The sequence below is a fragment of the Mugil cephalus genome, chromosome 7 (genome assembly GCF_022458985.1).
Source record: "Mugil cephalus isolate CIBA_MC_2020 chromosome 7, CIBA_Mcephalus_1.1, whole genome shotgun sequence".
Lineage (NCBI taxonomy): Eukaryota > Metazoa > Chordata > Actinopteri > Mugiliformes > Mugilidae > Mugil > Mugil cephalus.
Window position 1 is genome coordinate 16,409,334 of NC_061776.1, and position 26,130 is coordinate 16,435,463.

The 26,130-nt window shown below is 41.4% G+C and overlaps 1 protein-coding gene across 3 annotated transcripts in view; it reads left to right on the forward strand.

Annotated features, from left to right (window-relative positions):
• tnr (tenascin R (restrictin, janusin)) overlaps positions 1–26,130 on the forward strand; it is a 162,526-nt gene that overhangs the window by 127,779 nt on the left and 8,617 nt on the right. For all 3 annotated transcript variants that reach the window (XM_047590240.1, XM_047590241.1, XM_047590242.1), the window contains 8 exons: positions 156–275; positions 648–791; positions 6,132–6,251; positions 8,941–9,084; positions 17,441–17,571; positions 22,630–22,762; positions 23,660–23,811; positions 24,378–24,474. In XM_047590240.1, coding sequence (XP_047446196.1) covers positions 156–275; positions 648–791; positions 6,132–6,251; positions 8,941–9,084; positions 17,441–17,571; positions 22,630–22,762; positions 23,660–23,811; positions 24,378–24,474 — 1,041 coding nt within the window. The remainder of the gene's footprint in view (positions 1–155; positions 276–647; positions 792–6,131; positions 6,252–8,940; positions 9,085–17,440; positions 17,572–22,629; positions 22,763–23,659; positions 23,812–24,377; positions 24,475–26,130) is intronic.

Below are 26,130 nucleotides of genomic sequence, written 5' to 3' on the forward strand. Positions count from 1 at the left end.
TCGAGGGCTGTGTTTCTTTTCGATTTTTTCATGCCCCCATTATACTTTTTGGACCAGAATAAACTCTGCCAACCATGAAAGAAAAACTGTCCTGTTATTTTATCTGTTTTGAACCATTTGGGCCATATCTTAATGTTTCCTCACCCTCCCTGTAGGCATGGATCCCCCAAAAGAGATGATGGTGTCAGATGTGACAGAGGACGCAGTGACCATCTCTTGGATCAAACCACTGGCTCCATTTGAATACTATAAGCTGTCCTACCAGTCAGCCAGAGGTAACACTCATTACACTACTTACTGTGATGCGTGTCTTGCATTTTAATAACACAGTATTTATTATATTACCATATACAGCACACTGCTGCTTCTTGTTACAGTTAAGTGAACATGACATTTGGTGTAGAGGGGTTCTCTCTGATCTAAGACATATTTCATAGTAGGGCACTCCGTTACACACCTTGTTCTACCTAATTAATTAGCATTTTAGTAGTAGCATTTTATCTTGAACATTAATTGGATTTTTAATTAAACTTCCGTATTTTTAAAGGTCAGCTCTGCGATGCAAAACGCACACGTGTCATAGGCGCATGTGTGCACGGACAAATGAAACATCAGAGTGATGTTAACAGTTGTGATTTCTCCTGCAGGTCGAGTGGACAGCGTAGTGATTGACAGCGATGTGACAAACTACACCCTGTCCAGTCTGTTTCCTGCCACCGAGTACGAGATCAGTCTCAACGCTGTCAGAGGGAGTCAGGAGAGCAAAGTGGTCACCACATCAGTCTTCACAGGTACCACCTAACAAGGAAGCATGTGTGACTATACCGAATAGTAAAGATGTGTTTAATTTCACTTCAAAACAATCTTTATTTGAAAAATCCCATATCAATGGGTAAAATAGTTGCCATTTCCCACATCCTCTTCACAGCGAGATTAGTCCACATGTGAGGAGATCCAAAACATGACAGAAGTTACAACTCTGATAGTGTCCTCAGGCTGGAAGCTTTAATTTAAAAAGTATGATGACAGAGAAGAGCTGCGCTAAAGCAAAGTCATATGCAAGAGAGAGCCGACTGGGGGCAAAACACTGTCATAATACCAAAAATCTTTGGAACCGATGACAACATTAATTTTGTGAAAATCTCTGAGAGTAAATTTGTGCCATAATCAGGACTTCATTAATCAAATTGAATGGAGTCAGGAAATCGGTAGCTATAATCAGCCCTGCTGAATAGACACCGAACACACAGCACATACACTAACCAGGTGACATCAAGTTACACTTCATTCATTCATTTGTTCACCTGGCCACGTGTCATCCTTTACACACATGTCAAACGCTCCTGTGGCCTTTATCTCAGAAACAAGAAAGAAGGATGAAGTCAGTTGTTTCTCCATGCAGCAGAAATGGACTTCACCAGACCTTACCTCATCCACCTCATAGACCAAATATGGTAACCATTAGCCAGTAACACAATTTATAAGTGAAACCTGAATCATATAAAGTAAAATTCTGTACAAGAACATGGTCATTTGGTTCGATAGTTCAAAGCTGAGACTGCACCAAACAAATTGTTTTTGTCATTCACTGATTAATACTGAACTAGTGAAAATGATATTGTTTTATTTATCTGAGCCCACAGTGAGTCTTCCGTTTATTTTTAAATGTCCAACCAACAGCCAAACACCTTAAGATAGTCGATGTGATGTCATTTATGCATGTCATCACAGTTGATAGACATTGTGAAGCAAGACTGAAGAAAATTAAGTGTCAATAAATGAGAAATCAAAATAGGTTCCACTTTATTTTCTGACAATGTCTCGAATTGGCGAAGTGCTCCCTTTGTATTTGCTGCAGGTTGGCTGTGGAGGCTGGGTGCTCTTGTAATTTTCTGCTCTAATGTTATAAAATCCCATCCTGCAATTCTTTGAGTGCGATAAAAAAAAAAAAAAAATCTGCTGCGAGAGGAAAGCACAGACAAAATGTTTGCCATGTAAAATAAATGAGGACTTCCTCTCCTGCAGACTTTCAGAACGGTCGTTTTACAATAACAGCTGCGCTCCGGGAGATATGTGCTAAAAAGAGCAACAGACTCAACAACACGCACATCACACAAAATCTAAGGGTAATGCTGCCATTATATGAGATTCAGAGTCCACTCCATGACCCAGTGATTGGTAACCTACTCCCAGCTCCATCTCCCTCTAATCTTTCCCTCTCACACCTTTACTGCTAAGCTTATCTCTCTATCCTTTTGACTCACTTCGATCTTTCAGTATTGTTATGCCTCTTTCTGTCGCTCCCATTCTGTCTCTTTCTCTAGTCCTTTATTCATTCTTTCTGTTAACGTCCTTCTTTGTTGTTCCAACCTTATTTCTCACCCATCATAACTTAGGAAAACATTAAACCTTGCCGTTGCACAAAAAGAGACACAATTCTTCTCTGTGGAGCAATTCTAGCAACCTAAGATAAACACACACTCCCAGTGCCGTATGCATATAATCTGCAGTGTGTGTGCGTGTGACAGGGAGAGGAAAAGACGAGGGAGATGTGGAGAGCACAGGATGGGAGAGAGAACAGAGCTGAAGGTGCGTTTGCATGCCAATGAGACCTGATTCATCCAGAGTCGCCAGGTTCAAGAGTCCAGTGAGAAAAAAGAAGCTAAAAGAAGCTCTTTCTCTTGCCTTCACTTTCCTTCACCTCCTCCCCAGAGCTTTATTATCAGCTCCTTCCCCTAACAAACGCAGTGTACTTACAATGAGCAGAGGCGTTGTTGTAATAGCCTGAAAAGAACATAACTACAAAGTCAGGCTTGTTAGAAATGCTAAATAACATTTCCCTCACATCGCACAATGCCCGACCAGGGACGCTTTAATTCTGCTTTTAACAACAATACATAAACAGGGGATTTAGACAAGTTATCCAACGCTGCCTGACCAAGTATGTAATGACTTGAGTAACGCCGCAGTTGCTACTTACTCCAGTTCCATAATCAATTACTGCTGAGGAAGCAGGGAGCCATTTTTCTTTTTGCCAGCACAGCAGGTACTGCTAATCTGAGATGAATTTGGCAGGGTTGACACTAAATGGACTACGTGAAGCCCTGTTTAAAGGATAATGACGGTGCTCATTAGCAATGTGTCACGACCCCTAGTAAAGTATTACTCTTCCTAAAAATCAGTTGTAAGGCCTTAAAAGTCTTCCCTACTTGTCCTAATCTTTCTCCACCAGCTGTCTCAAGAATGTACTTTAGTGCTTCAAGAGAACACTTGGATTACAATTAATCAAAGGTGTAATGATGGTCAAGTAAGATGGAAGTAATAACAACAAAACTAATTATTTAAAGAAGTCTATGAACAAGTCTGAACAAAGCATTACAATAATTTGAATTTCTCATGTCACAAAAAGCAGGACACTTATACCCCTTTCACACTGGAAATACCAGGTTGACACAGGATTTTTAGACCCGGGTTGACCCGCCAGTGGTGCACTTTCACATTGCCAGAAATCCTGGGTTTGACCTCCCACTGTGTCAAATCTCCTCTTCTCCTCGGATGCAGAGCAGCTTGTGGATCTCACAACCTTGCCAGCGCACTGCTATGATCGTTAAAAAAAAAAGTGAGCTGTATATAAACACAGACGCACATGCGTTCCCTGATCATGTAACAACACATATGATTTACTTCAGAGATCGTTGTCTTATGATCTCTGAAAACTTTGCTCTGTTTTTGTGTTTTTGAGCTGCTCGCCAACCCTGGAGCTTTTACAGTGACACAGTCTGATAGGCCGTCCAGTGACAAAATCAGTATGTGACAGGCAGGGACATCAGCGTCATAGTGTAAATTTTGCGGGTCGACATGGCATTTCTGTTCACATCGAAGCTGAGCCAAGCCAATAAAATCCCAGGTCGATTCTTTCCCATCGGACGAAAAACCCGGGTTGTCGCTTTTTGTCTGACGTGAAAGGCGGTTAAGACAGCAACAGCACAGAGCATATGCAGACCCTTGTGCCTTAACTGACAGGCACCTAACGACTAGCCAAACTGACGAGCGCACAAGTGTGTAACTTACGGTGTCTGTGTCCCGCTGTACCCAAGAAGAGCCTTTGATGCTATGTTGCTGTTATGGTAGTTTTAACCACCACGCACCATCAGGTTCAGCTACCAAATGACACAAAGCCTATAATCATTACAGGTTAATCATTACCTATTGAGAGAGTGCAATGACTGGTCTCGCCCGATGTTTCAAATAAATGATTTAACAAGCATTTTACATTCAGTATATTCTCCATCTAAAATCCAACAGCACAACTCATGTGCAGCACAAATGCAGGTAAAAATATTTGCGTGACTGTGGTCCTGACTCGACACCAGAAACATCTTCAGACACATCCAGTGTGGCCGCCGAGTTAATGTGTAGAACGTGTTCACACAGTGATAACATACGTGCTCTTGCTTTGCCACAGTAATGAGAGGGGATGCGGCGATAGACTGGCGCAGTGTGTCTCTATTAACCGTACTGTCAGCTGCAGTTCGTTCTGTTTAATGGCCACAGTCACTGCGCAGTGAGTTACCTTGTGGCCAGCCAACACAGCTGGGGACAGCAGGATTTTACCGCTACATTCACCATCATTATTGCTCTCTTCTTGTATGGCCTTGATTCTGGCAACAGTGTGTCAGGTCAGTACTTTTGGTGTCACCATATATGGCTATGGTTAAGTAGCAGCTTCTCCCAAATCCTTTTCTTTTGTCCTGAATTCCAAACACGATGTTGAGCCCCGGGTATTGGCTTTCAGAACACACATCTTAGTGCAAGCCTGTGATTCACCAGTGCAATCAGGAGATGGGGTGATGATTGGATTATCACAGACCCTGATGAAGGAGGGTGACCTGTTTATTTTTTATTTTTTTGGCCGTCTCTACTCCATCTCCGTCATTGCCAATTTAATTGACTTGGCAAGCCTCCATTAAAATTCACTTAAACCTTTTTGCAATTAAAGTAATCATTTTAATCAGGTTTGTTCATCTGTCACAGCGATAAGAAGGACTCTAACTCACTTCTGTGTGCTAATGAGCACAATTTTTTTTTCCATTCTGATGAGGGCAGGGCAGTATTAATTACCTCATCTGGGCCGAGCTTTGGATCACATGCAGTGGTCCGTGTTCTCCCGCCTTGGCCTCTGCTGCGCCAAAATAACATGCCTGAGGAGAAATTGGGGTCTGAACACTGAGGTTAAAGGTATAATTAAATTCAAACTCAATTTTGGCATGTCCAGCAGTCTAAGAATGAAATTACAAAGATGGTGGAGAAACCGTAAGCTCAGGAGTTTTTCTATAGTCGAGTTGACTGCATCATTTCTATGAAGAGCCGATGATTGAAACTGCATTATTACTATTAACCACTATGAATGTAATTGTTTTTTTTTGTTTTTTTTTTGACAACCTGTTTGTACATGAAAGCAGATATGAAAAAGTACAGTTTGTTGACAAATGAATGATAGAGCAGTTTTTTTGCAGACCTTTAATAAGCCAGCCAGAGACATTATGTTTTCATGTTGAATGTCCATCCGGCCTAATCACGTGGATCCTACATTTCTGGAAGACCTTTAGGAAAAGTCTTCATATCTGGCAAAAATGTCCATTTCTTTCGTCAGAACAACTAAAAAGACTTGTGTTCATGTATTATTATATATTACATTATATTATATTAATTCTGATATCGTTTTATACAAAGTATTTGAGTTTTGTCTCTATTTTATTTTTTTTTCTGGGAACACCTGCAGTTGAAGACTACCTGACGAGCTTTGATATTTAATTCGGTTAGAAGTTTGAAGACAAGGTTCAGTCAGTGAAGTCATCTATCAGTGTCTAGTTCACAGACAGCTGTTTAAATATTTATATCAAAATCTTAGCGTATCAGACACACCAGACGTTTATGAGTGTAAGTTTCATAAAATTGACGCGTTTTGCTAATATACATATAGCACCCACGTTGACTTTATATTATCGGTTGTGAACCACAACTGTGCCATTAGCTGTGCGCCTCTGAAGAGTTTTCACAAATGTGATAATTGAGCGCCCGACGATATATATATTTTTTTCTTTGAACCATTGCTCTTTGCTCTTTCGCAGCGATGGATATGCCGGCTGAGCTGACAGCCCTCAACATCACTCCGCAGGGAGCCCTGCTCAGATGGAATCCGCCCGTTTCCAATGTCGACAACTATGTGCTGACCCTCACGCACAACCAGGGTGAGCTGTCATTCATTTGTTGTTTGTTAGGCAACGAATGGATGGATAAACTGAAGCAGATGATAATTAGTTTGAGAATTCTTTGATGCCGTACGTCTGTTCACGTGACTGAGTTCATTTTACAATGTCGTTAAACATCATTTTAAAGGTCTTGTTGTTGCCTACGCTCCCTGTGTGCCTTATTAGGCGCATCTGCTTGTTAACGCCAAAATCTAATCCTCTAAGCACATGGCAGCGGCACGCATGCATTTTCACACACAATCACCTCTAGGATTGTCTGACAAAAGGACAATATCCAGCGGGCAGCGGTTCACCTGGCTGAAAAAATGCCTTGTTGATGCCAGAGGTCAGAGGAGAACAGCCAGATGGGTTTTCAGCTGACAGAAAATGACACTTCGTACAACAGAGGTATGCAGAAAAGCATTTGTGAAGGCAACACATTGAAACTTGAAGATGATGGGCTACAGCAGCAGAACACCTCACAGAGTGCCACTCTTGTCAGCTAAGAGCAGGAAACTCATTTTGGTGAGCCCTTGTGAATTGAAGCCTCAAAGAAGATTGAGGAAAAATCTGCCTGGTCTGAATGTGACACAAAACAACTTGAAAGTATGGGTCCACTCTGCCTTATTTCAACGGTTCAGGCTGCTGCTGGTGGTGTAACTCGTTTTGGGTGTGTTTTCTCAGCACACTTTTGGCCCCTTGGTACAAACTGAGCATTGTTTAAATGCCACAGCTTACCTGGGTGTTGTTGCTGACCGTGTCCATCCCTCTGTAACCATGGTCTACGCATCTTCTGATGGCTAATTCCAGCTGGTGATTGCACCATGTCACAAAGCTCAAATCATCTACAGTCACCAGATGTCAATCCAAATAGAGCACCTTTGGGATGTGCTGAAACAATAGATTTGCACCCTAGAAATGTCTCCAGCACCTTGTTAAATATATGCCTCGAAAAATGTTGTGGTAGTTCTGAAGACTAGAGGGCTCCTAGCAAGGTGTAATTTAATAAGGTGGCCAGTGTTTCGTGAAGCAAACTGTAATTACATATTGCAAATACGCATTAACCTAACAACTGGTTATTGAGAAATGCACACAGTTAAAGAACAGAAATAAAGTAGTAGAGGCAGCATGTATAATGAGCAGCAGCAGGTGCAGCATGTGGAGATGTGACAGGTAATATCATGATTTTCCCATTAAGGAGGGAGATCGGTGTGATGCGTCCTTCGAGGCAGTATACATCCATTTGTCTTCGCTTTCAGAACAGTTCATTATGATCGGTTGAACTACTTAGCCTTGGCACAAACAATGCAGTTATTGCACAGCATGCGTTTCTGATGCAGCCCGTGTCTTAACTGTCTGACAGCCATATCGAGGATAGGTAACAGATTGCCACATTGCTTGGCCCCTCGGAGCCACTTTATAATTTGCTCCCTAAACCAAGTGGATGACTGCCAGGAGTAGGAAAGCCAGCTGCAGATACGGCTTAAAGACACTTGACTTGCAAAGCTAGAGGGGCTGATATATGAAGGCATTAAAGGTTTCAAAGAAATCTTATTTTCCTAACATACACCACCCTGAGTTGGCTGTCGTTAGCCTTAAGAAATCCTTTAAACCACTAGAAACCAACCTTAACCGTTGTCATCTCTCATGACTTTCATAGAAGCTTGAGAATATCTTAAAGAAGAATATTCCTCATTAGCACATGACCCCACGCACTGCGCCGTTGCCTGGAGTTATCCAGAGAAACCTGTACTACTCAGCTGTTAGAGTGTAAATTACACCCTGGCTGATTGGATTGTAGCCAAATCATCCCAGATACAGAGACGATATCTGTATGCTGGATGCATATTTATAATCCAGCCCCGGCCAGATCCTCGAGAGGCGCAGCGCAAGTTGTGGCCAAGTTCTTCTGAGTGTTAATGCATTGAACCAAGGTCAATAAATAAATATTCCACTGAGTATAGTCCTGCATGACAAAATGGATTTTTTTATTGGCAGGAACACCCACATAAAATCAAACCCATGAAAGTTCATGTGGGATTAATAGTGTCTCATGGAAGAGAAATGAGTTGTACACACAGTTAGAGTGTTTAAGAGATGAGCGCCCCCGCTGGTGTGAGGTTGCCAAAGATTTAAAAACCAGTGTAAGGAGAACATATGTATGTACATGCAGCTCTCATCATTATCATAAAACTTTAATTCATCAAACAAGATCCTGCCTGCCTTGTGTTAAATGTCATTGCTAGATAATTTAATGTATAATGTTCTTCTATAGTTTTCTTTATCGGTACTCTTTCACTCAAATCAGAAACTCCTTATAAGTGACATATATGTATGTATATATGTATGTATATATATATATATATATATCAGTTATGTTGGTAACTTAAACTGATCTGTACAGAAATCCATTTTAGGCTTATGAGGTTTTACTTTAAGTTGTCATCAGAAAAAAGTGGTTGTGTGTGTCTATATATATATATCATAACTGGTGGAGAAATCCACTAAATTGAATGAGGACTCTTAAAGTGATCCAGCAGTGCACAGTTGGAGATTGAAATATGTGATTTTTCCCCTCCTGGGGTGCATTTTCAAAACAACAACAAAAAAAAAAATGCAATCAGCCAAGTAAGTGTGAGAAGGCTTAAAAACAGCTTACTTTTTATTTATTTATTTATTTTTTTTACAGTGACAGCCGATACTTTCCTGGTGGAAGGCAACAAGCAAGAGCACCAGTTGTCCAACCTTAAGCCAAGCACCACCTACTCTGTCGCTCTCTACGCCACCAAAGGACCCCTCACAAGTGGCACCGTCATCACCAACCTCCAAACACGTACGTATTCATTTTATTCACTCAGTCTCGGCACAGTGGTGACTCAGTGCTTGGTACAAAGGCCTTTCAGCCCTGACTTCAAGCTTTTTATTATTAACAATAATAATAATAATAATAATAATAATAATAATAATACATTTCATTTATAAAGTGCTCTTTAAGAAGGCACTATTACAGACACAACATCCAAACAGAAGAACCCTGAATAAAATATAATAAGTATGAGAGCAGCTATAATGAATAGTGTAAAGCACTTAAACATAAAAATCAATCAGATTTGTTTTTAAAGGATATTTAACAATGTCTGGGTCAGAGCAGTGTCTGATGGGGGACAGTAGAGAGTTGCAGAGCTTTGGAACAGCAACAGAGAAGGCACCACCCCCTAGGTTTCTTTTTTTTGTGTGTGTATGTGTAAGCCTTTTTTTTTTTTTCTGACAGTGTTTGCGTAGGTTTCCTGCAGATGCTCAGTTTCATCTACAACCAAAATTATGTATGTTAATTGGGCGTTTCCTGTTGTTGTTTTGACGAGGGTGAACTGCTTCGAAGGTGGTTCAAAAGAGGCAAATGCAGAATCCTCTGGGGGAGTAATAATGTTTAATACAAACACTGGTCTTAATTATGGAAAAATGTATAATGTCTAACAAAGACAAAACAATATCTGGGGAAGTGACAGTTAATGTGATGAGTGCATGGAGGCATTTGTAGATTAATATAGGGCTTAACAAAATAGAAAAAGAAAAAGAGCATCCTTTTTTTAGTTTTTGATTCGAGTCGGTGTGTGTTGCCGCTGTCACATGGTTGTCATTTTCTCTAATGAATGGTAGCTGGATGTCAAGAAGGCAGTCCTTATCTAATATGAGCCTGTCAGAGACAGACGGAGCAGGGAGAAAGAAACACAAACACATGGAAATAGGCGTGCTGCAGAATAGTGTTTTGATGGATGATCATGACTGTTACCTCTCATCAGCCGCATGTTTGTATCGGTGCGTATGATAGCGTGTGTCAAAAAGTTTTTGTAAAAGGAGGTATTATCGATGCATCGTTTCACAGTACCATCCAGGTGCGTTTCAAAATCCATCTCTGCGTACAAGCTGAAGGTCACATTCTGTATGCCACAGGGGACCATATTTTTGTGACACTATGCCGATTAAACTCGTTAAACCTGTTTCACCTCCAGCTGACCCCCACTTTAAGTAAAATAACCTTCACCAGCTGCTCCATTGAGTGGAAAGTTAAGGGCGGAGGAATTGTTCCAGTTTAGCTGAGTTGCAGCTCTGTAAACTTAGTTTTTTTCTAGAGTTCTTGCAGGGGAGGAGGGGAGGGGGGGGTCTTTCTCAGGCGGAGGAGGAGTTCATATCCCCCAAGGAGTACCAGAACTACCTTCCTGCATTGCAGCACAGACGAACTGCTCGAAACAGAAGCCAGCTCTGACAACGTATAAGATCAGGGCTGCAAACAGAAATAGGGCTCAGGAAAATTAGGTGTACAACCATGTCAATGCCGTACATATAGTACCTCGTATATTAACAACTGTTCTTGACAGTTTAAGGTGATTCTAATTTGGAAACAGATGCTCCGCTGGAACATCATGTACCTCATCCTCTCGGAGGAAAGGGAAAATAAATAAATAAATGAAAACCCACATGGTTACCCTGGTTAGAATCTCTAATAAAGGGGGAGGAGGAGGGAAATTGCCATGATGTAGAAAACACCATGCTGTGAGCAAAGAGGACAAAGATTTTGTTCTGTTTTGACTATCATTTGTAATTGAACCATGAAAACATTTGAGTGCTTGTCCTTGTTGGTTTCCTTCTCTGAGGTGGAATAGAGTAAATGTATTCTTGCCAAGACATTGTGGAGCAAACATTTTCAGGTGGAGAAAACGGAGGTAAATCGGACTGCTGCTCTCATTACATGTGCATATATTAGGCGTATCCCCTTGCAGGTCTGATGGTGGCATGTCCCAGCAGGGGGAGCCTCAGTTAACCACAACTTCAGAGAGATCCACCAGTGCTGTTAATTAAGCCCCCTAATTAAAATCTTAAATGTCTGGTTCTGTTCCTCTCTCACGGCTGGTTTTCTATTCTGCTCCAGTGGAAACTGTTACATTATGAACGAGCCCTGAAGAGAAGATGAGACCAAAGATGGTTTGGTCAACTAACCCATCTTTGGATCAATCACAATTTCACCATGTTTGCTGCTCTGTCTCGGTCTGTCATGTTTTTCTGAAGAGTTAAGAAATGTTTGTGTCTGGTTTAGCGAGCCTGAAACCACATTTTAAAAAAAACAAAAACTAATAGTTGTATCTATTATAACCTCCTGAGACCCTGCGTCCTCATATGGAGACGTTAAGTTTTAGTTGTTTTTTTTTTTGCAGCTTATTCTGCTTCACTTAAACCCATTGTCCTCATTAGTGGATGCTTTAGTCTGTTATCTAGTGGTAGCAAAGGTTAAAACCTATGTATTTATGCTTATTAACGTTACTAGTTTGATATGACCCGCAGATTTAACAAATTAGCAATTTTTGCTAATTAGCAAGTACTCGTTTGAGGACGTTGGGAGTTCAATGTTTGCAACTCTGTCTTTGCACAGCCATGTTCAGGTATTAAAATAAATAGTTTTATATTTTGTTTTGTGACTTCTTTATAGCATAAATAATGAAATAATCCCAGTGTCCACGTATGAGGACAGCATTTTTATTTTTTATTTTTTCAAAAATAACTACTTCCTCTTCAGAGATGATGCTTAGTTTTTATGTGTCATAGGTCTTACTAATCCCAAATGCCATGGAGAAATTAAAAATGCATACCAAATAAAAGCTCGGATCTCTGGAGATTAATAGGGCACCGTCAAAAAAGTTGAGATATACATTACCAGTCACCTTCTCCTTGAATTGAATGAGAAGGTGTGTCCAAACTTTTGACTGGTAGTATAGAAAAAGATCTAGTCTTTAGACATTCTGAAATAATGTCTGAAATACCTGAAAAAATGTCTGTGAGGCAATCTCACCCAGCCTTAGTTTCTGTGGAAGATGTTAATTTCTCACCCAGTAGAATAATAATCAAGTTTTATCATGCTAATATATTACTGCCACATGACATACATTTGCATATGATATCTGTGTTTCAATTTACAGTTCATTTTAGGTCATTCCAGTGATTAGTGGGTTCTTAGTGAACTAAAGGATGACATGTAGAGCAGATGTTTTTTTTTTGTTGTTGTTGTGTTTCTGGTTGGTGTGACGCATGTAGTCGAGTCTATGCAAATGTAAAAGCATGATGACCGAGGGGTGAGAGGTCAGTAAAAGTTGTAGCTGAGGTTTTCCTTTTGGGATGAGCTACATGCATGCAGAGCACAGCACAAAGACAGGAAAAAAAAGGACAAGTAGGGAAGAGCCTCCTCCATTCAGGTCCGTATTTGTTATTTCCTGTGGGGTGTTGCGGCGCTCTCTCTGTTGATTCCCAAGCTTCTTAACCACAGCTGAGAGTTGTTTTGCTGTCTGGCCCCCACGCCGCAAGAGTTCAACACAGAGTAAGACAGCTCGGCTCCCCAAAGGCTGATATTTAAGCTATAGGGCTGGAAAATAGGGGATTTTGCTGCGGGTGTCTCCGTAAGCCTGCCGGCTGCAGCGCCGGGACTTTCTCCCTCAGATGTGTCTGAGCCCACTTGCTGAGAAGTGCTTGGCAAAGTTTTTGATGCGGCAGAGATCCGTGCTGTGGGCAGCTTCACAGAGCTCCGGCTGATAGTTGTTCACCATGTGCTGAGTGCTGCTATTACAGAAACATCGGCTTCATCCTTCAGGAAGTTGATGTATTTCTGACAGTTCAATGTACTTTGAAGGACTCGCAACTCCATGAAATCTTTTCCTTTAAGTCCTTCTTTTGTTGTTTTTGTAAAATGCCTTTGACTCCTTAAATTGTATTAAAACTGTTCCCTGGCATTCATAGTTTCACATGTTATTTTCTTTTAGATAGGAAGATATGGAAAAGGAAATTCCTGATATTATGGTTTCGATCTCAGTGGACTGGAGAAGAGTGTGTGCGTGATTGACAGCAGCTGGCAGATTGCTACAGTGTCTGCGCTACATCAGAGAGAACAAAATACCAACATTTAACTGGACCCCAGGGAAATTTGCAGCTATGTTTACACGCAGGCTACGCTGCTGCAGCTGACCAGTTAATTAATCGGTTATCTAGTCTACAGGCTGATGTTAACAGAGCACTTTCACCCGGTCTGTGTTTGTTTTGGTTCGTCTTGTTCAACAAGCTAAAGCGTGCATGTTTATAAGTTAGATAAGAAGGAGACTTTAGCAGGCAAAGATAATGTGTGTTGTTGTGTAGCGCGCTGCTGTCTGGCTCAGTGTGTCTGCTCTGCCCAGGAATGTTAAAATCATGCGTGGAACTACAAGATAGCAAAATATGCATTTCTTCCCTTTAAGTGTCAGGTACTTTTCTCACAGGGAAAAAAAAAAAACACAAGTGATTGACAGAGCAGATACCACATGCTGGCTGATGGTCGGACTTTAAAGATAATAACGCAGGCTTTTCCTGGCCATATTCTCACCGTGAGATCTACCCGAGCAGCGTGTGATTTCACTTCATAAATACAAATGAATCTCCCATACTCCATCCAGGCAGAATCATTCACTTTTTTTTTTTTTTTTTTTGTCACAGAGATGTGACATCCACTCCAAAATAATAACTTCCTATTGTCTTCCTGCAGTAAATTGCTGCTGCCCATGCTGCCCTTCCCATCTGCTGCCCTGTGGGTGTTTATTTTTTCCCCCCGACTTGAATTGTTTACGTCGTGTGTTAATGAGTCATTAGGTGTAGCCAAACCCATTCATCTCACTCCCATTGTTTTAGACCTCCTCTTCTGTAGACAGAGCTTCAGAGCTGCCAGGATCTATATGACGACACCTGCTCAGACGCGCTCCACGCAAAGGTTTAATTGGAGGGGGGACATGAGAGAGGAAGAGAGAGAACAAGGACACGGGCTTAGTTGGAGAACGAAGAGAAGGGAGGAATAAAGACAAGCAAAATGATGGCTGTTGTGCAACCTCGATATCTTTGAATCGAAAGCTCCCCTTCCGGCTTCTGCCTGTCTCCCACACTGGTGTTCATGGAGATGAGCGGATAACAAGAACAAAAGATAAACCATTTCGCTTCCTGGCACATTGAGTTAGAATAACACCCTGCCAGATAACGAGGGAGGGAGGAGGTGGATAAAAAGGAGGGCAAGAGCAATGAAAAGGCAGACACACAAATTGAGATGAGCGTGAAGGAGAGGAAGAGCTCAGGTTGATGCGGGTATGGGACGAAACGGACAAAGGGAGAGGAGGTCAATAAAGCCGGCAAAGTGTCACATCACTACGGACTACAGCACAATTTACTGCTTTTATCGGAAAGCGCACAACTTGGCCTCTCCGTCTAAATCAGTCTTTGTTTCCGCTTTTCCTCCCTCAATCCCCCTGTCACACAGCGCTCATCTGCCTATCAGTGTCTGTGAGAGAAGGCGCCCTGCAACTTCCAGGAGGTTATCAAAGGGGGAACACACTGTTAATTTCTGAGCTGTCATTGATCTTTTTTTTTTTTTTTATGTGTCCACACGCAAGGATTTAACCGACAAGAGTGGGGTGTTAGAGTAGACATTCGCACAGCTTTATGAGAGGTCTGGGCCCGATTCGTGGTAAGCTAGAAGTTAATTCTCATAGATCCTTATAGTCTTTTATGAAAATTTAAAAATTAATTTAACAACAGAGGCATAAATGCTGCGTGAGGACAAAAATGTTGACCAAAACTGAGCCAATCTGACAAAAGGAACCAGAAAGAGAGAGCCGTGTAGCAGATATTTCTATGTCATATTCATAGCGTTGACACGAGATTGCACAGCACACAAAATGCTGCACATTCGTTAGTTTCCGGTGCCCCTGCCTCCTTTACGCCGAGCACTATTGGGCGAGTGGCTGCCGATGTGGCCCAGAGTCATGATGTAACTCCAGGAAACAGATTTTCTGAGGAGAGGGTCATCTATTCTCTATCATTCACTAAAACGGGGTTACAGCGTGTCAGTGCTTCTGCTAGCATGTCGGAAGATCACATATTGACTGAAAAAAGGGTGATGTAAGGTGGAGAAATGGAGGTGGGTCTCCATGTGATGTGGTTAAAGTATCAACAAAGGCACTATAATCAAGGCCTGTTTAAAGCTGTGCAGGGAGCAGGGATACACTTGGAGGATATGATGTAATGTGCAGTAAAACTTGGGTGGGCTTCCTGATCAAGGGCTTGAATGCTTCTGAAGCTCTGACTAAACATGGAAAAGCGTCTCCACGCTCTTTTACTCGGAATCCGAGTTTACCGATGTGGAGATTTCACCCACCGCGTGGAATATACTTACAGCCCGTGTGCATGAATTATATGTTTGTGTCTTAAGTTCTATCTTTATCTTAGTTTTTACTTTTTATTTTCTGTTTCATAGCTTCGAGTGCCGATCGCATGTTTTGGTGCAACGGCTGTGAGTTTAGTTTCAAGGTGTCATGCTTGTTATGTAAAGTAGGTAGCATGTCGCTATGTGACAAGGCTGCCATTTTTATTATCTGTGTTCTTGTCACAGATTAAAAACACAATCAAAAACACATAACCGAGCCACACAACTGCACTGAGTGACATGCCGTTATGTAACAGTGTCAGTCTCACATACGTGGTTGTATATAAGTAGATTTCATGAGTGCAGCCTGAATATTAACCCACAGCTCAAAACAGTGCACAACAAACAGTAGCCACATCATCAGCCACAACATTAAAACCACTGAGCGTCTTGTGACAATTCAATGTTCCTGCTGGGAAACTTTTGGGCCTGGCATTCATGTGGATGTCACGTAGACATGCAGCACCCACCTAGACCAGACCAGGCACCCCCTTCTCTGATGAGTCACAACTGTTTGGAAGGCACAAGGGACACCTACACAATATTAGGTCATCATGTTATGCCTGATCGGTGTGTCTGCACTATCCACATGAATACGACTCATGATGGCGCTCCTGTTTTTGCTCTAATCAGTCGCAATACCATATTCATGTCTCTGTAGATGGGAAGAGTGAGTTGCGCCTGATCAGTGTATATCAGCACCCTCGACAGACACTTGTGGGTTAAGTGGCAGAAAAATCTAAATAATGAAGTCCTTTCAAGACGGCCTTACTGGCAGGAATGCAATTTATATCTTAACGCAGTCTGTTTAATCTGTGCCTCTGAGCTTTCATGAAGAGGCTGAATCGCTGCCACTTTGCCTCATCCGCTGCCGACTCTGTCCAAAGAGAGGAAATCTGACCAGACAGCACTGACTAAATTAGTTTTTTGTTTTTGTTTTTTTGCGTTGTTTTTTTGCGTTGAATTTGCGTGTTAATATGCAAATACGCACCCGTGTGTATATCATTCCGCCATCCTGGGTCGGTGGGGTCCAAGTCTTTCCTGCCTACTGTAGCTCCGGTTGTTTTGCTGCTGCGTTTGTTGTGCGGTGCTTTTTACTGATAGTGAATGGGTCATGCCTCGTTTTTATTAACATTAACCTAGATGCAGTACTTTAAAAGTCATGAGAATTCTCTTCGTAGCCTGGAGGCAAACCGAGAAATGTAATTTTTGAACCCAACTGTATCAGTTAAGTGGTATAGCATGGTATATTCACTAGCATACACATAAAACCACACATGATGTTTGGCTTTAATGTGACTTTTAAATTTAAATTATATCCCCCATCTGACCACCTCGATGACTGTTCAGATCAAAAGGAATTTTCAACCAGATTGAGACGAGTAATATCGGTGTTTAATATCCATGTAGATATGATTGTTTCTATTTGGCTGAAGTACATAACGTGTTTTCTGTGATAAACGCCAGGTGAGTTTCTCGGAAGGATGCAAACATGGCTGTAGCAAAACAGATCTAGTCTGTAGCTCTCACAGCTTTTTTGTTAGAGACCTAAAAGACTTAAAAGATCAATAGTCTGAAGGCTCAAAACAGGTCGTTCAAAAAAATAAGTGTTTGCAAAGATGAGCTGAAATCAATTGTCTCATGATTCTTCTGTTGAATAATTTTTTGTCAATAATAGGAAATGAAATAAATTTTCCACTGTTATATCAACGGCTACTGAAGATATATTGCCTATGGAAATGCAGTCAATATCTATAAATAAATAAATAAATAAATAAATAAATCTACACCTGTGTCAGCACCTAAGAAAACTCTGAGCATTTTTGTCCTGCACAGGTCTTTTATTAGTCCCTAAAGCTCGAATATTCCTTGTTTTGCAGCCACCTAAACTGAGCGTAAAAGCAATTTATTTTCTCCCTCTTTTTGGTAGCCATGGATGCACCCTTGAACCTGACAGCCAGTGAAGTGAATCACCGCAGCGCTCTCATTTCCTGGCAGCCGCCTATCGCAGAAATTGACAACTACATGCTCACCTACAAGTCGGCTGATGGCAACCGCAAGGTAAGTCGCATACCTGGCTCTCTGGGATCTTATCTGGGGACAAAATGTGTTTCCTCCTTTAAATGGCTGTGGGAAACAAGTGTCAGGAGGATGAGGTATACTTTCATTAATCCATTTTCTGTCTGAAACTAGAAGCCTAAACCTGCTCCAAAATTGAATCAACTCCTTCCACTAGAGCTGAATAATAATCAGGAAAAAAGTATTGTGCAATCGCAACTTTGTATCGCTTCAAATTCAAATTTTATCCTTCAATCATGTACGCCCTTGTTGTGGAGCGTGCACGCGTTTTGGGACGCACACACTCACAGATTGATACACACACAAGGAAGCTCCCGAGTGAAAATTGTCTGTCCAATAGAGGTGTTGCTCTAATGTGCCTCCGTGGAGTCGCTGCTTATTTTGATTCAGCGTTTTGATGTGGCTGAGTAATGGTAATAAAGCATATTAGTGAGAGCTGCGTGGTCATGGACACAGATCCATACTAATGTGGAGATGATCTAACACACACACACACACACACACACACACACACACACACAAGTGTGGCACTGTTGGGTGGTTGACCATCGGGTGTCACTCATGCACAATGAATGCAGCTATGAATCAGATGATCCCTTCTTAGAGAACTGGTCTCAGTTCAGATCCCATTCACTTCCTTTTATTTTCTAAAACACACGTTTCCAAGACTATGCAGACATGCATATCTATATAGTACATGTTCACCGATCAGCCGCATCATTAAAACTACAAGTAGAAGAAGTGAATTGATTGATTAATCATCTTGTGACAGTACAATGTTCTGCTGGGAAACTTGTGGACCTGGCATTAATGTGGATGTTACTGAGACATGTGCCACCCACCTAGACCAGACCAGGCATCTCCACCCCATAGCAATGACACTCATGGTCATGGCAGCAGCCACCCCCAGCAGGATGCAGCCTGACACAGACACACACACAAATGGTTTAGGAAGAACTAAAAAACATGAAGAACAACACAAGGTGTTGACCTGGCCTCCAAATTCACTAGATCCCAAACTGATCAAGCATCTGTGGGATGAACTGGAGCAAACCTGATCCACAGAGGCCCCTCCCCTCAACCCATAGGACCCAAAGGCCCCCACTATCAACATCCTGTCACCAGACACCACAGGACACTCTCAGAAGGACCATGACCTTTCTCTGAGGAGTCACAACTGTTTTGGGAGACCTACACAATATTATAAAGGTGGTCATAATGATATGCCTGATTTGAAAATATGATTCATGATGTCTTTGCTTAACTAGTAACAATACCATATTTATGTCTCTATGGTAGATGGAGTCCATTTCTTTTTTTTAACCTAAGGGCTGATAAAATATCTACATGACGCTACGGTCGTTTAGAAAGAGGACACTTGTTCCACTCATGGTGATGTTTCTCTTGTTCAATCATTGGACAAGCACACACACACATCGACTGCACAGAGCTCAAAAGTTTCTCACTGAATACACATTAACTAGCAAAAGCTACAATGACCAGGTGATGTTTTCCAATCAACAAGCAAAAGTGAGAAGTTGCTACCTAAATAATTTGGACACTGCTCCTTGGTGATAAGAGAGGAGGAACAGAGGAAAGATTTTTCTTCTGTCTACAGCTGATAAGAATAACTAGCTCTTTCATCTGTAGTTATCGCTAAAAATAAATATAAACATTGTATTTAACTAACATGTGACTCCTGTGGCAGAAGGAATAATTTAAATTTTTACCTTTTACTCTGTCCGTGACAAAAGTTTAAGATTTATGCAGAGTCGACCTAATGATGCTGTTTATTCTGCCACTGATTGTTATTGATCCTGTTGAGTATGTTTTAACTTTAATGGCCTGTGCTGATTATACTGGTAATACACTTGTAGTTATAGAAGGTTGTTTAACACTTAACTTAGAGCATAACATTAAAGGAAATCTACATTATTGAGATTTACAAGTGTATGAGCATAAAAAACTGCTTTAAAGTACAGCTTTCCTATTGAATCCGTTAATAATTTTTTTTTGAGAGTATTTGGTCTTGTATTAAAAACAACAGAAAGGGGCAAGACAACAACTCAGACACTCAGACAATACTTACTGGAACACACACACAGTGGCTGTGACATGGGGAAGCTGGCGGATCTCCTCTCCTGAGGCCGTAGTGCGTTTGTGTTGCTGTGGTTTACGGTTACTGTTTAAAGAATTCCAATGAAGATAAGCAGGTTCTGGCTTTATTCCCACTCACTGATGTCCACACAAAACTGGCTTATTGGCAATTACGTCCACACATTAGCTGGGTTCACTTAGAGCCAAATATTCAGATTACAGTTGGTTTAGAAACTCAAAGTGAATAAAAATGCTCGCTATAAAGACTTCAATCAGAATAAACAGGCACAAACCAAACGACATTTCACTCGGTTTCACAGGGTTAGAATGATCCTTTTCCCAAACCAGTCGAAAGTCATGTAAACGGTCAGGCTATGTTCGGACTGTGCCTGCTCTGTCCTGACGTAATCACATGACGTTCAAATACTTTTCCAATGTCTGCACACCGTGAAGAGACAACCGGAAAGAATAATGTACGTGCTTAGACCAAGAAAATAGAAATACTGAACTGTCAAAAATGAACTGAAGCCAGGATAGAACGAAGCTTGTAAAACGACTGTTCTGATTAAAAGTAGTGGTACATGTGGACCTCACGTGTAAACAGTTGACCAATCGGAAGGAGAAAAAAGTCTCTGTGTAAACACGGCTAATGTCATAGTCCTACTTTGGTCAGAGCAAATCTGTCATTCCTGCTGCTAACCTAGCAAAAACACTAGTAAGCTTCCTGACACAAAGCAGCTTAAAAGAAGTGTAAACCAAAAGCACGAGCTACAACACAGATTTATTTTCACTCCTGCTGCACCTTAGATGGCGCTTGTAGCTACAGCGCTGAAGGTTGTGTACATCTCTTGTGTGCCACTCAAAAATATCTACTGAAGGTTGTGAACGGCACGACAGGGGGCCGTTCACATAGAGGTTTCTCATAAGCACAGTAAAGACGAGCCCATTTGAAGGTAGCACAAGAGGGGAATGTGCGTACATAGACTTTGACAAACTGTGTAATGTTGTATGTCAATGTAGGCAAGAATTATTTGGAAAGAAGGTTGGTTTTAGAATGTATTAAATCTTAGTGCACCGCTGTGAGAGTCCTCAAAAACATTTTGTCACAAGTCACGGGGTCCAGTGACACATGAGCCGTTCCACTCGTGCACAGAGCGACACTGATCGGCGCGGCCACGCAGTGCTTACAGCGCTCCTCGTAAGAGTTTCCTCTGGCTGTCTCTGCTTGAGATCTGGCTCGGCTGAAAACGTTACCGCCGTGTTACCTCAGCTGTAATCTAACTACACACTGTTGAGCCTCACAGCTGTTCAGCCGGCTCTCCCTCTTATCCAGATAATGGACTTTTATAATTTACACAAAGTAGCTGTGAGATTAATTTCTTATCTGATTAACATTTACTGAATCGTTTGTAACTGCATGAATCACTGTTGGTTCTGTGCCTGCCCGGGATGATTAAGATCTCACACGAGGACGAGTGCGCATCCACTAAAGATCCGACCGCACCTACACAATCGATAGCGAACGGAGGAATGTATGCATCGGCTTTGATAAGACATGGGCTTTCCACTCGCTGTAAAATATCGTGTCTTGACCCTGAAAAAACCCTGTGGGGAAATATCAGATCCTCTGAGAAAGAGAGGCACCATTTACCAGCTGCTTCTCTGCATAATTCACATCAACACATTGCCTGGGAGCGTGTGACTTTTTTTTCCCCAAACTGATTCAATATTTAATTTTTCTTAATATTTAATGCGTTTCCAAGCCAAACTGTAACAAACATGAACAGAAACTCAAAGCTGAAGAATATATACTGATCAGGCAAAACATTATGACTTAATATTCTAATAGTCCTAATGTTGTGTAGGCTTGTGCCTCCAAAACGGTTTTGACTCATCTGAGAATGGACATGGGTCTTCTGAGGGTGTCCTGTGGTGTCTGGCAACAGGATGTTGTTAGTGGGGGGTCCTATGGGTCCTATGGGTTAAGGTGAGGGGCCTCTGTGGATCATCCCACAGATACTTGGTCTGTTTGGGAACTATTGACATTTGGAGGCCAGGTCAACACCTTGTGTTTTTTTTCATGTTTTTTGAGTTGTTCCTAAAACATTTTTGTGTGTTTTGTGTTTGTGTCAGGCTGCATCCTGCAGTGTGTCATTACTGTGGGGTGGGGGTGCCTGGTCTGGTTTAAGTGGGTGGTACAGGTCTAAGTAACATCCACATTAATGCCAGGTCCAAACGTTTCCCAGCAGAACATTGTATTGTCACACAATGTTCAATGTTATTTACTTCACCTGTCAGTGGTTTTAATGTTGTGGCTGATAGGTGTACATATATCATATAGATATGTATGTCTGCATAGTCTTGGAAAATCCTAAAAGACGGTAAATAGGAACAGTAGTGATCGGTGGCTGATGACACAGAAAGTGCTCACTTAAAAACAGTCAACCGTCTTAAGAGGAGTTCAATGAAAGAGTATTTAAGGAAAAACAAAGGGAAGCAACTAAACTGGCTTGTTACCAAAAATAGAAATGTTTGTTTCCTGATTGCTCTGCAGCTTCTCAGCTTGGCTGCCCATTAGGAGTCTTTTATCTCTCCTTCCTTGTCTTCTCTCCTGCTCCCTCCAGGTCCTACTGCTTCCTCTCAGTTCCTCTATTGAAAGTGTATCTGTTACTAATACAATATGCGATTGACCTAATTTGCTTTAGGGTCAGTTTTCTTGAATGTATCTCACCTGTTTGCGTTGCCGGGAGAACACTGTGCTGCTGTGTTTCCTGAACAAGAATGGCTTAAAGTGTTTTATCATGGACTTAAGGGAGTTTCTAATAGAGTTTAGTTTTACCCTGAGGTTTGTACTGAATTAAAGTATCACTTTTCTTATCTGGCATCAGAACTGGCCCGCAGTGTGTGTTATATGAATGAACTGGATTTCCGTGTGTGCGCTAGGAGCTGATCCTCGATTCAGAGGACACGTGGATTCGACTGGAAGGACTGGCGGAGATCACTGAGTACACCGTCCAGCTCCAGGCTGCGAGAGGACTAGACACCAGCGCTGTAGTCTCCACTACTTTTACTACAGGTATGGAATAGTCATTCACTCACACACGCACATAACATATTTGTATTCTTTGATCTCCGCTCGGGAAGTGATTCTAATGGGGTGAATTTTTCTTGGCTCCAGAGATTTTGCACTGCATTTCACATTAGAGTCACCATAACAAAGCTGCGCAATAATGGGTCCCCAAAGCCAGGCACAATTTTCATCTCTCTGCCCCATAGCATAGTGAGGGAGACTTGTCATTAGGCTGCAGCTGCAGGGAGGCTGTCTGGAGCCGGAGTGGTGGGCTCTAATGTCTCAGGAGCTCAGTGTGTACGCCGAGTGTGTCGTTAAAACAAGTGTTGGGAAGCTACTAATCACCAGGAATGAATGTGGAGATGTCAAAAGTAAATATCAATATTAAACCGCTGGCAAGTAATGACTCTAAACAGTTGCTGTGGACACAGACACATCCAGTAGACAAAAAAAAAACAGTTCAATATTCCCCCTCCTTTCAGCTTTGTTTTTGCTCACCTCAACTACACAAGAGGTAAAACAAAAAACAAAAAAAAAAGGCTGCTAAACGCTCCACTGTGTTAACAAACTAATCACTAGCTTTGTTTGTCTACTGGGTAGCAGAAAGTCAGTGATTCCTCCGAGAACAGAACCTGATAGCTGAACATAACCAAGTAAACAAGTAAACAGTAAATACACAGGCCTCAAAATCAAAACAATCAGCTGGAAAAACACACAAAAAAATAGGCTTTGTAGAGATGATAGCTCATTTCAGATTATATGTAGCGAATTGATCCACTGCTAATGCATAAATATCAATGAGCTCGGTTTTCACATGCTCAGATCACACTCTGCTCTTCAACAAACCAAATCCTCTAGTCAGAAAGAAGGAAATTATAACCTGTCACCGCTGCTCCTCTGCAGGGAGTCGTTTGTTCGCTACACCTCAGAACTGTGCCCAACACCTGCTGAACGGGGAGAATCTGAGCGGCGTCTACACCATTTACATCAACAGAGACCCCAGCCAGGGTGTGCAGGTGTACTGTGACATGACCACAGATGAAGGAGGCTGGATTGTAAGTGTAACTACCGTCAAGAGACACCGCCTTCTCAAACTGTGCGAATTGGATGAAGAAAAGAAGCGGATAGATTTGGAATTGGATTTTAACCCTTTGACTGCCATCGTAACCACACGGTGGATGTTTTTTGTAGTAGTATTAGTAATAAACTATAAAATGCTTAATTTCTCATTTTGTTAGTCATTGCTAGTCACTTAATTTGCAAGATATAGAGATTTGCACATATGCGAACATGTGTACAAATATCTAAGCTGTGGCTTTAATACCTTCTAAGCTACAGCGCTTTTGAACAGATGGCCTTAGCTTGAAAATATACAACATACAGCTTCAGTATTTATATAGCAGGAATCAATCGTGTGAACGTTTTAATAATGATGTGTTAAAATACTTTGCAGTACTCGCTATTAATATAGATTAAAATTAATGATATTTAATCATATTTCTTAATGTGGAAGTCAAAGGGTTAATATCCACCTACCTGTGAATAAGCTCAGACACCAGTCTGATCCATCCAGAAGGAACAAATGTTTTAGTTCTTCTCATCTTGTCATATTAATATCCAGGTATTCCAGCGCCGTCAGAACGGCCTGACAGACTTTTCCAGGAAGTGGAGTGACTATCGCGTCGGCTTTGGAAACCTGGAGGATGAGTTCTGGCTCGGTAAGTCTGAGTCTGAGGGATCCTGAGTATATCTATAGGGCACAAGTGTAGGTTTAAATGCAAAGAGTCCATCTCTGTCACTTTATCTGTGGACGCTGCATCAACAACTGCTTTAAAACACATTTCCTTTCCTGTCTTTGAGTTCTTTATTTCAGCTCTATTTTAGATTAATGCGTTTTGACTTGCAAAACTTTTTCTTTTTTTTTATTTCCCTTGCCAATAAAATCCCTTTCCAGTTTCATATCCATTTTTTTCTGTTTAAATCACCTCAACTTCACTGGAAGGATTAAGTACAAATCCATACTGTCTGCCTTAATCAAACCAGCATAGTTTGGGTATTTCTCCCCTCTTTCCTTGCTGACTCCTGCTTATATTACATAATTCAGAGGTAAGGTCAGGCTGGCTGCTGCCTTGTCTCAACCCTTCACCCCGCTCAATATATTTCACCTGCATTTCACGGCCAATATTGAGCTACAACCTGCCACCCATTTTGTTCAATTTCTGCTCTAGTTTTCTGAAGGCTATATCAGCCTCTCTATCCACACACCGTCCCCATGACTGAAGTGGATTTAATAGGCGCGATCAATAGAGGTTCATAGCTTTCACTTGCTTTCAATTGATACATCTATTTTACAGCTTGGAGAGAGATGTCTGTCTTCAGTATTCTGTGCAGCCAGTAAAGCCTTTCCTGTGAGATTTTTTCACTTTGTAGGAAGCATGCAGCTAGATTTCTTTTTTTTTTTTTGCTCATCTCATCTTTTAGCACTTGACTTCACAAAGTCTCTCCGATTCATTACTGGATTCTCTGAAAGCTCATCCCTCCCTGAAATGACTTGGTAATTGTTTTTAGCGTCGCTCTGATCCAAAGACAAAACAACTGAACATCCTCACCATTTTGATGGACTGCCGAATTATTTTTTTTTCCCTCCTCCTCCTCCCCCAAATCTCATCATGAAACAATAATTATATTCATTAGAAGATGTGCAAATGAGTCGTGTTTCTTGGTGGGCCAGTTTTCGAAGTATTGTTTTGGTGCAGATGATTAAAGGAAAATATTGCATGAATATTTCATCAAGAGAATCAGGGCTGCGAGAGGAGTGTTTTTTGAACTTTTTTGATGAAAGAAATTAAAACAACGCTGGAGCGGGGGGAGGATTCATGCAGTTGCATTATCACCGAATCATAACACAAGGAAGGTTGTTAGTTTGCAGCTGACACATATCGGCTCATAAGGGAGATTTTTATATGTAACCCACGGTTACAGCTGTCCCCGACAATATAATAGAATCCAGTACAACAAGAACAGCCAGCGGTTCTTGTTGAGGATGTCAGATTTGTCTTTTCGCTGGTTATTTTTAGTTTGTGTTGTTGTCGTTTTTTTTTTAAATAATACTGTCAGCTGTTCCTGCTACTATTGTACACCACCACAGTGAGGCCATTCAAAGGTAATGTTAACATTTTATGACAGCAGGAGTAGTTGGATAGCTGTCTGCGAGTGTAATTTAAAAATGTTTGTATTTCATCAAATGAAAGGAGTAAATTCCTCACTGAAGTGCAGCGTGCCCATAGACACTACGGAGTTATAAATGCAGATATGTGGACTGCTTTAAAGTGACAGCAGTGTTTTTGTTTTTTCTGACTAAATCACCTGAAGGC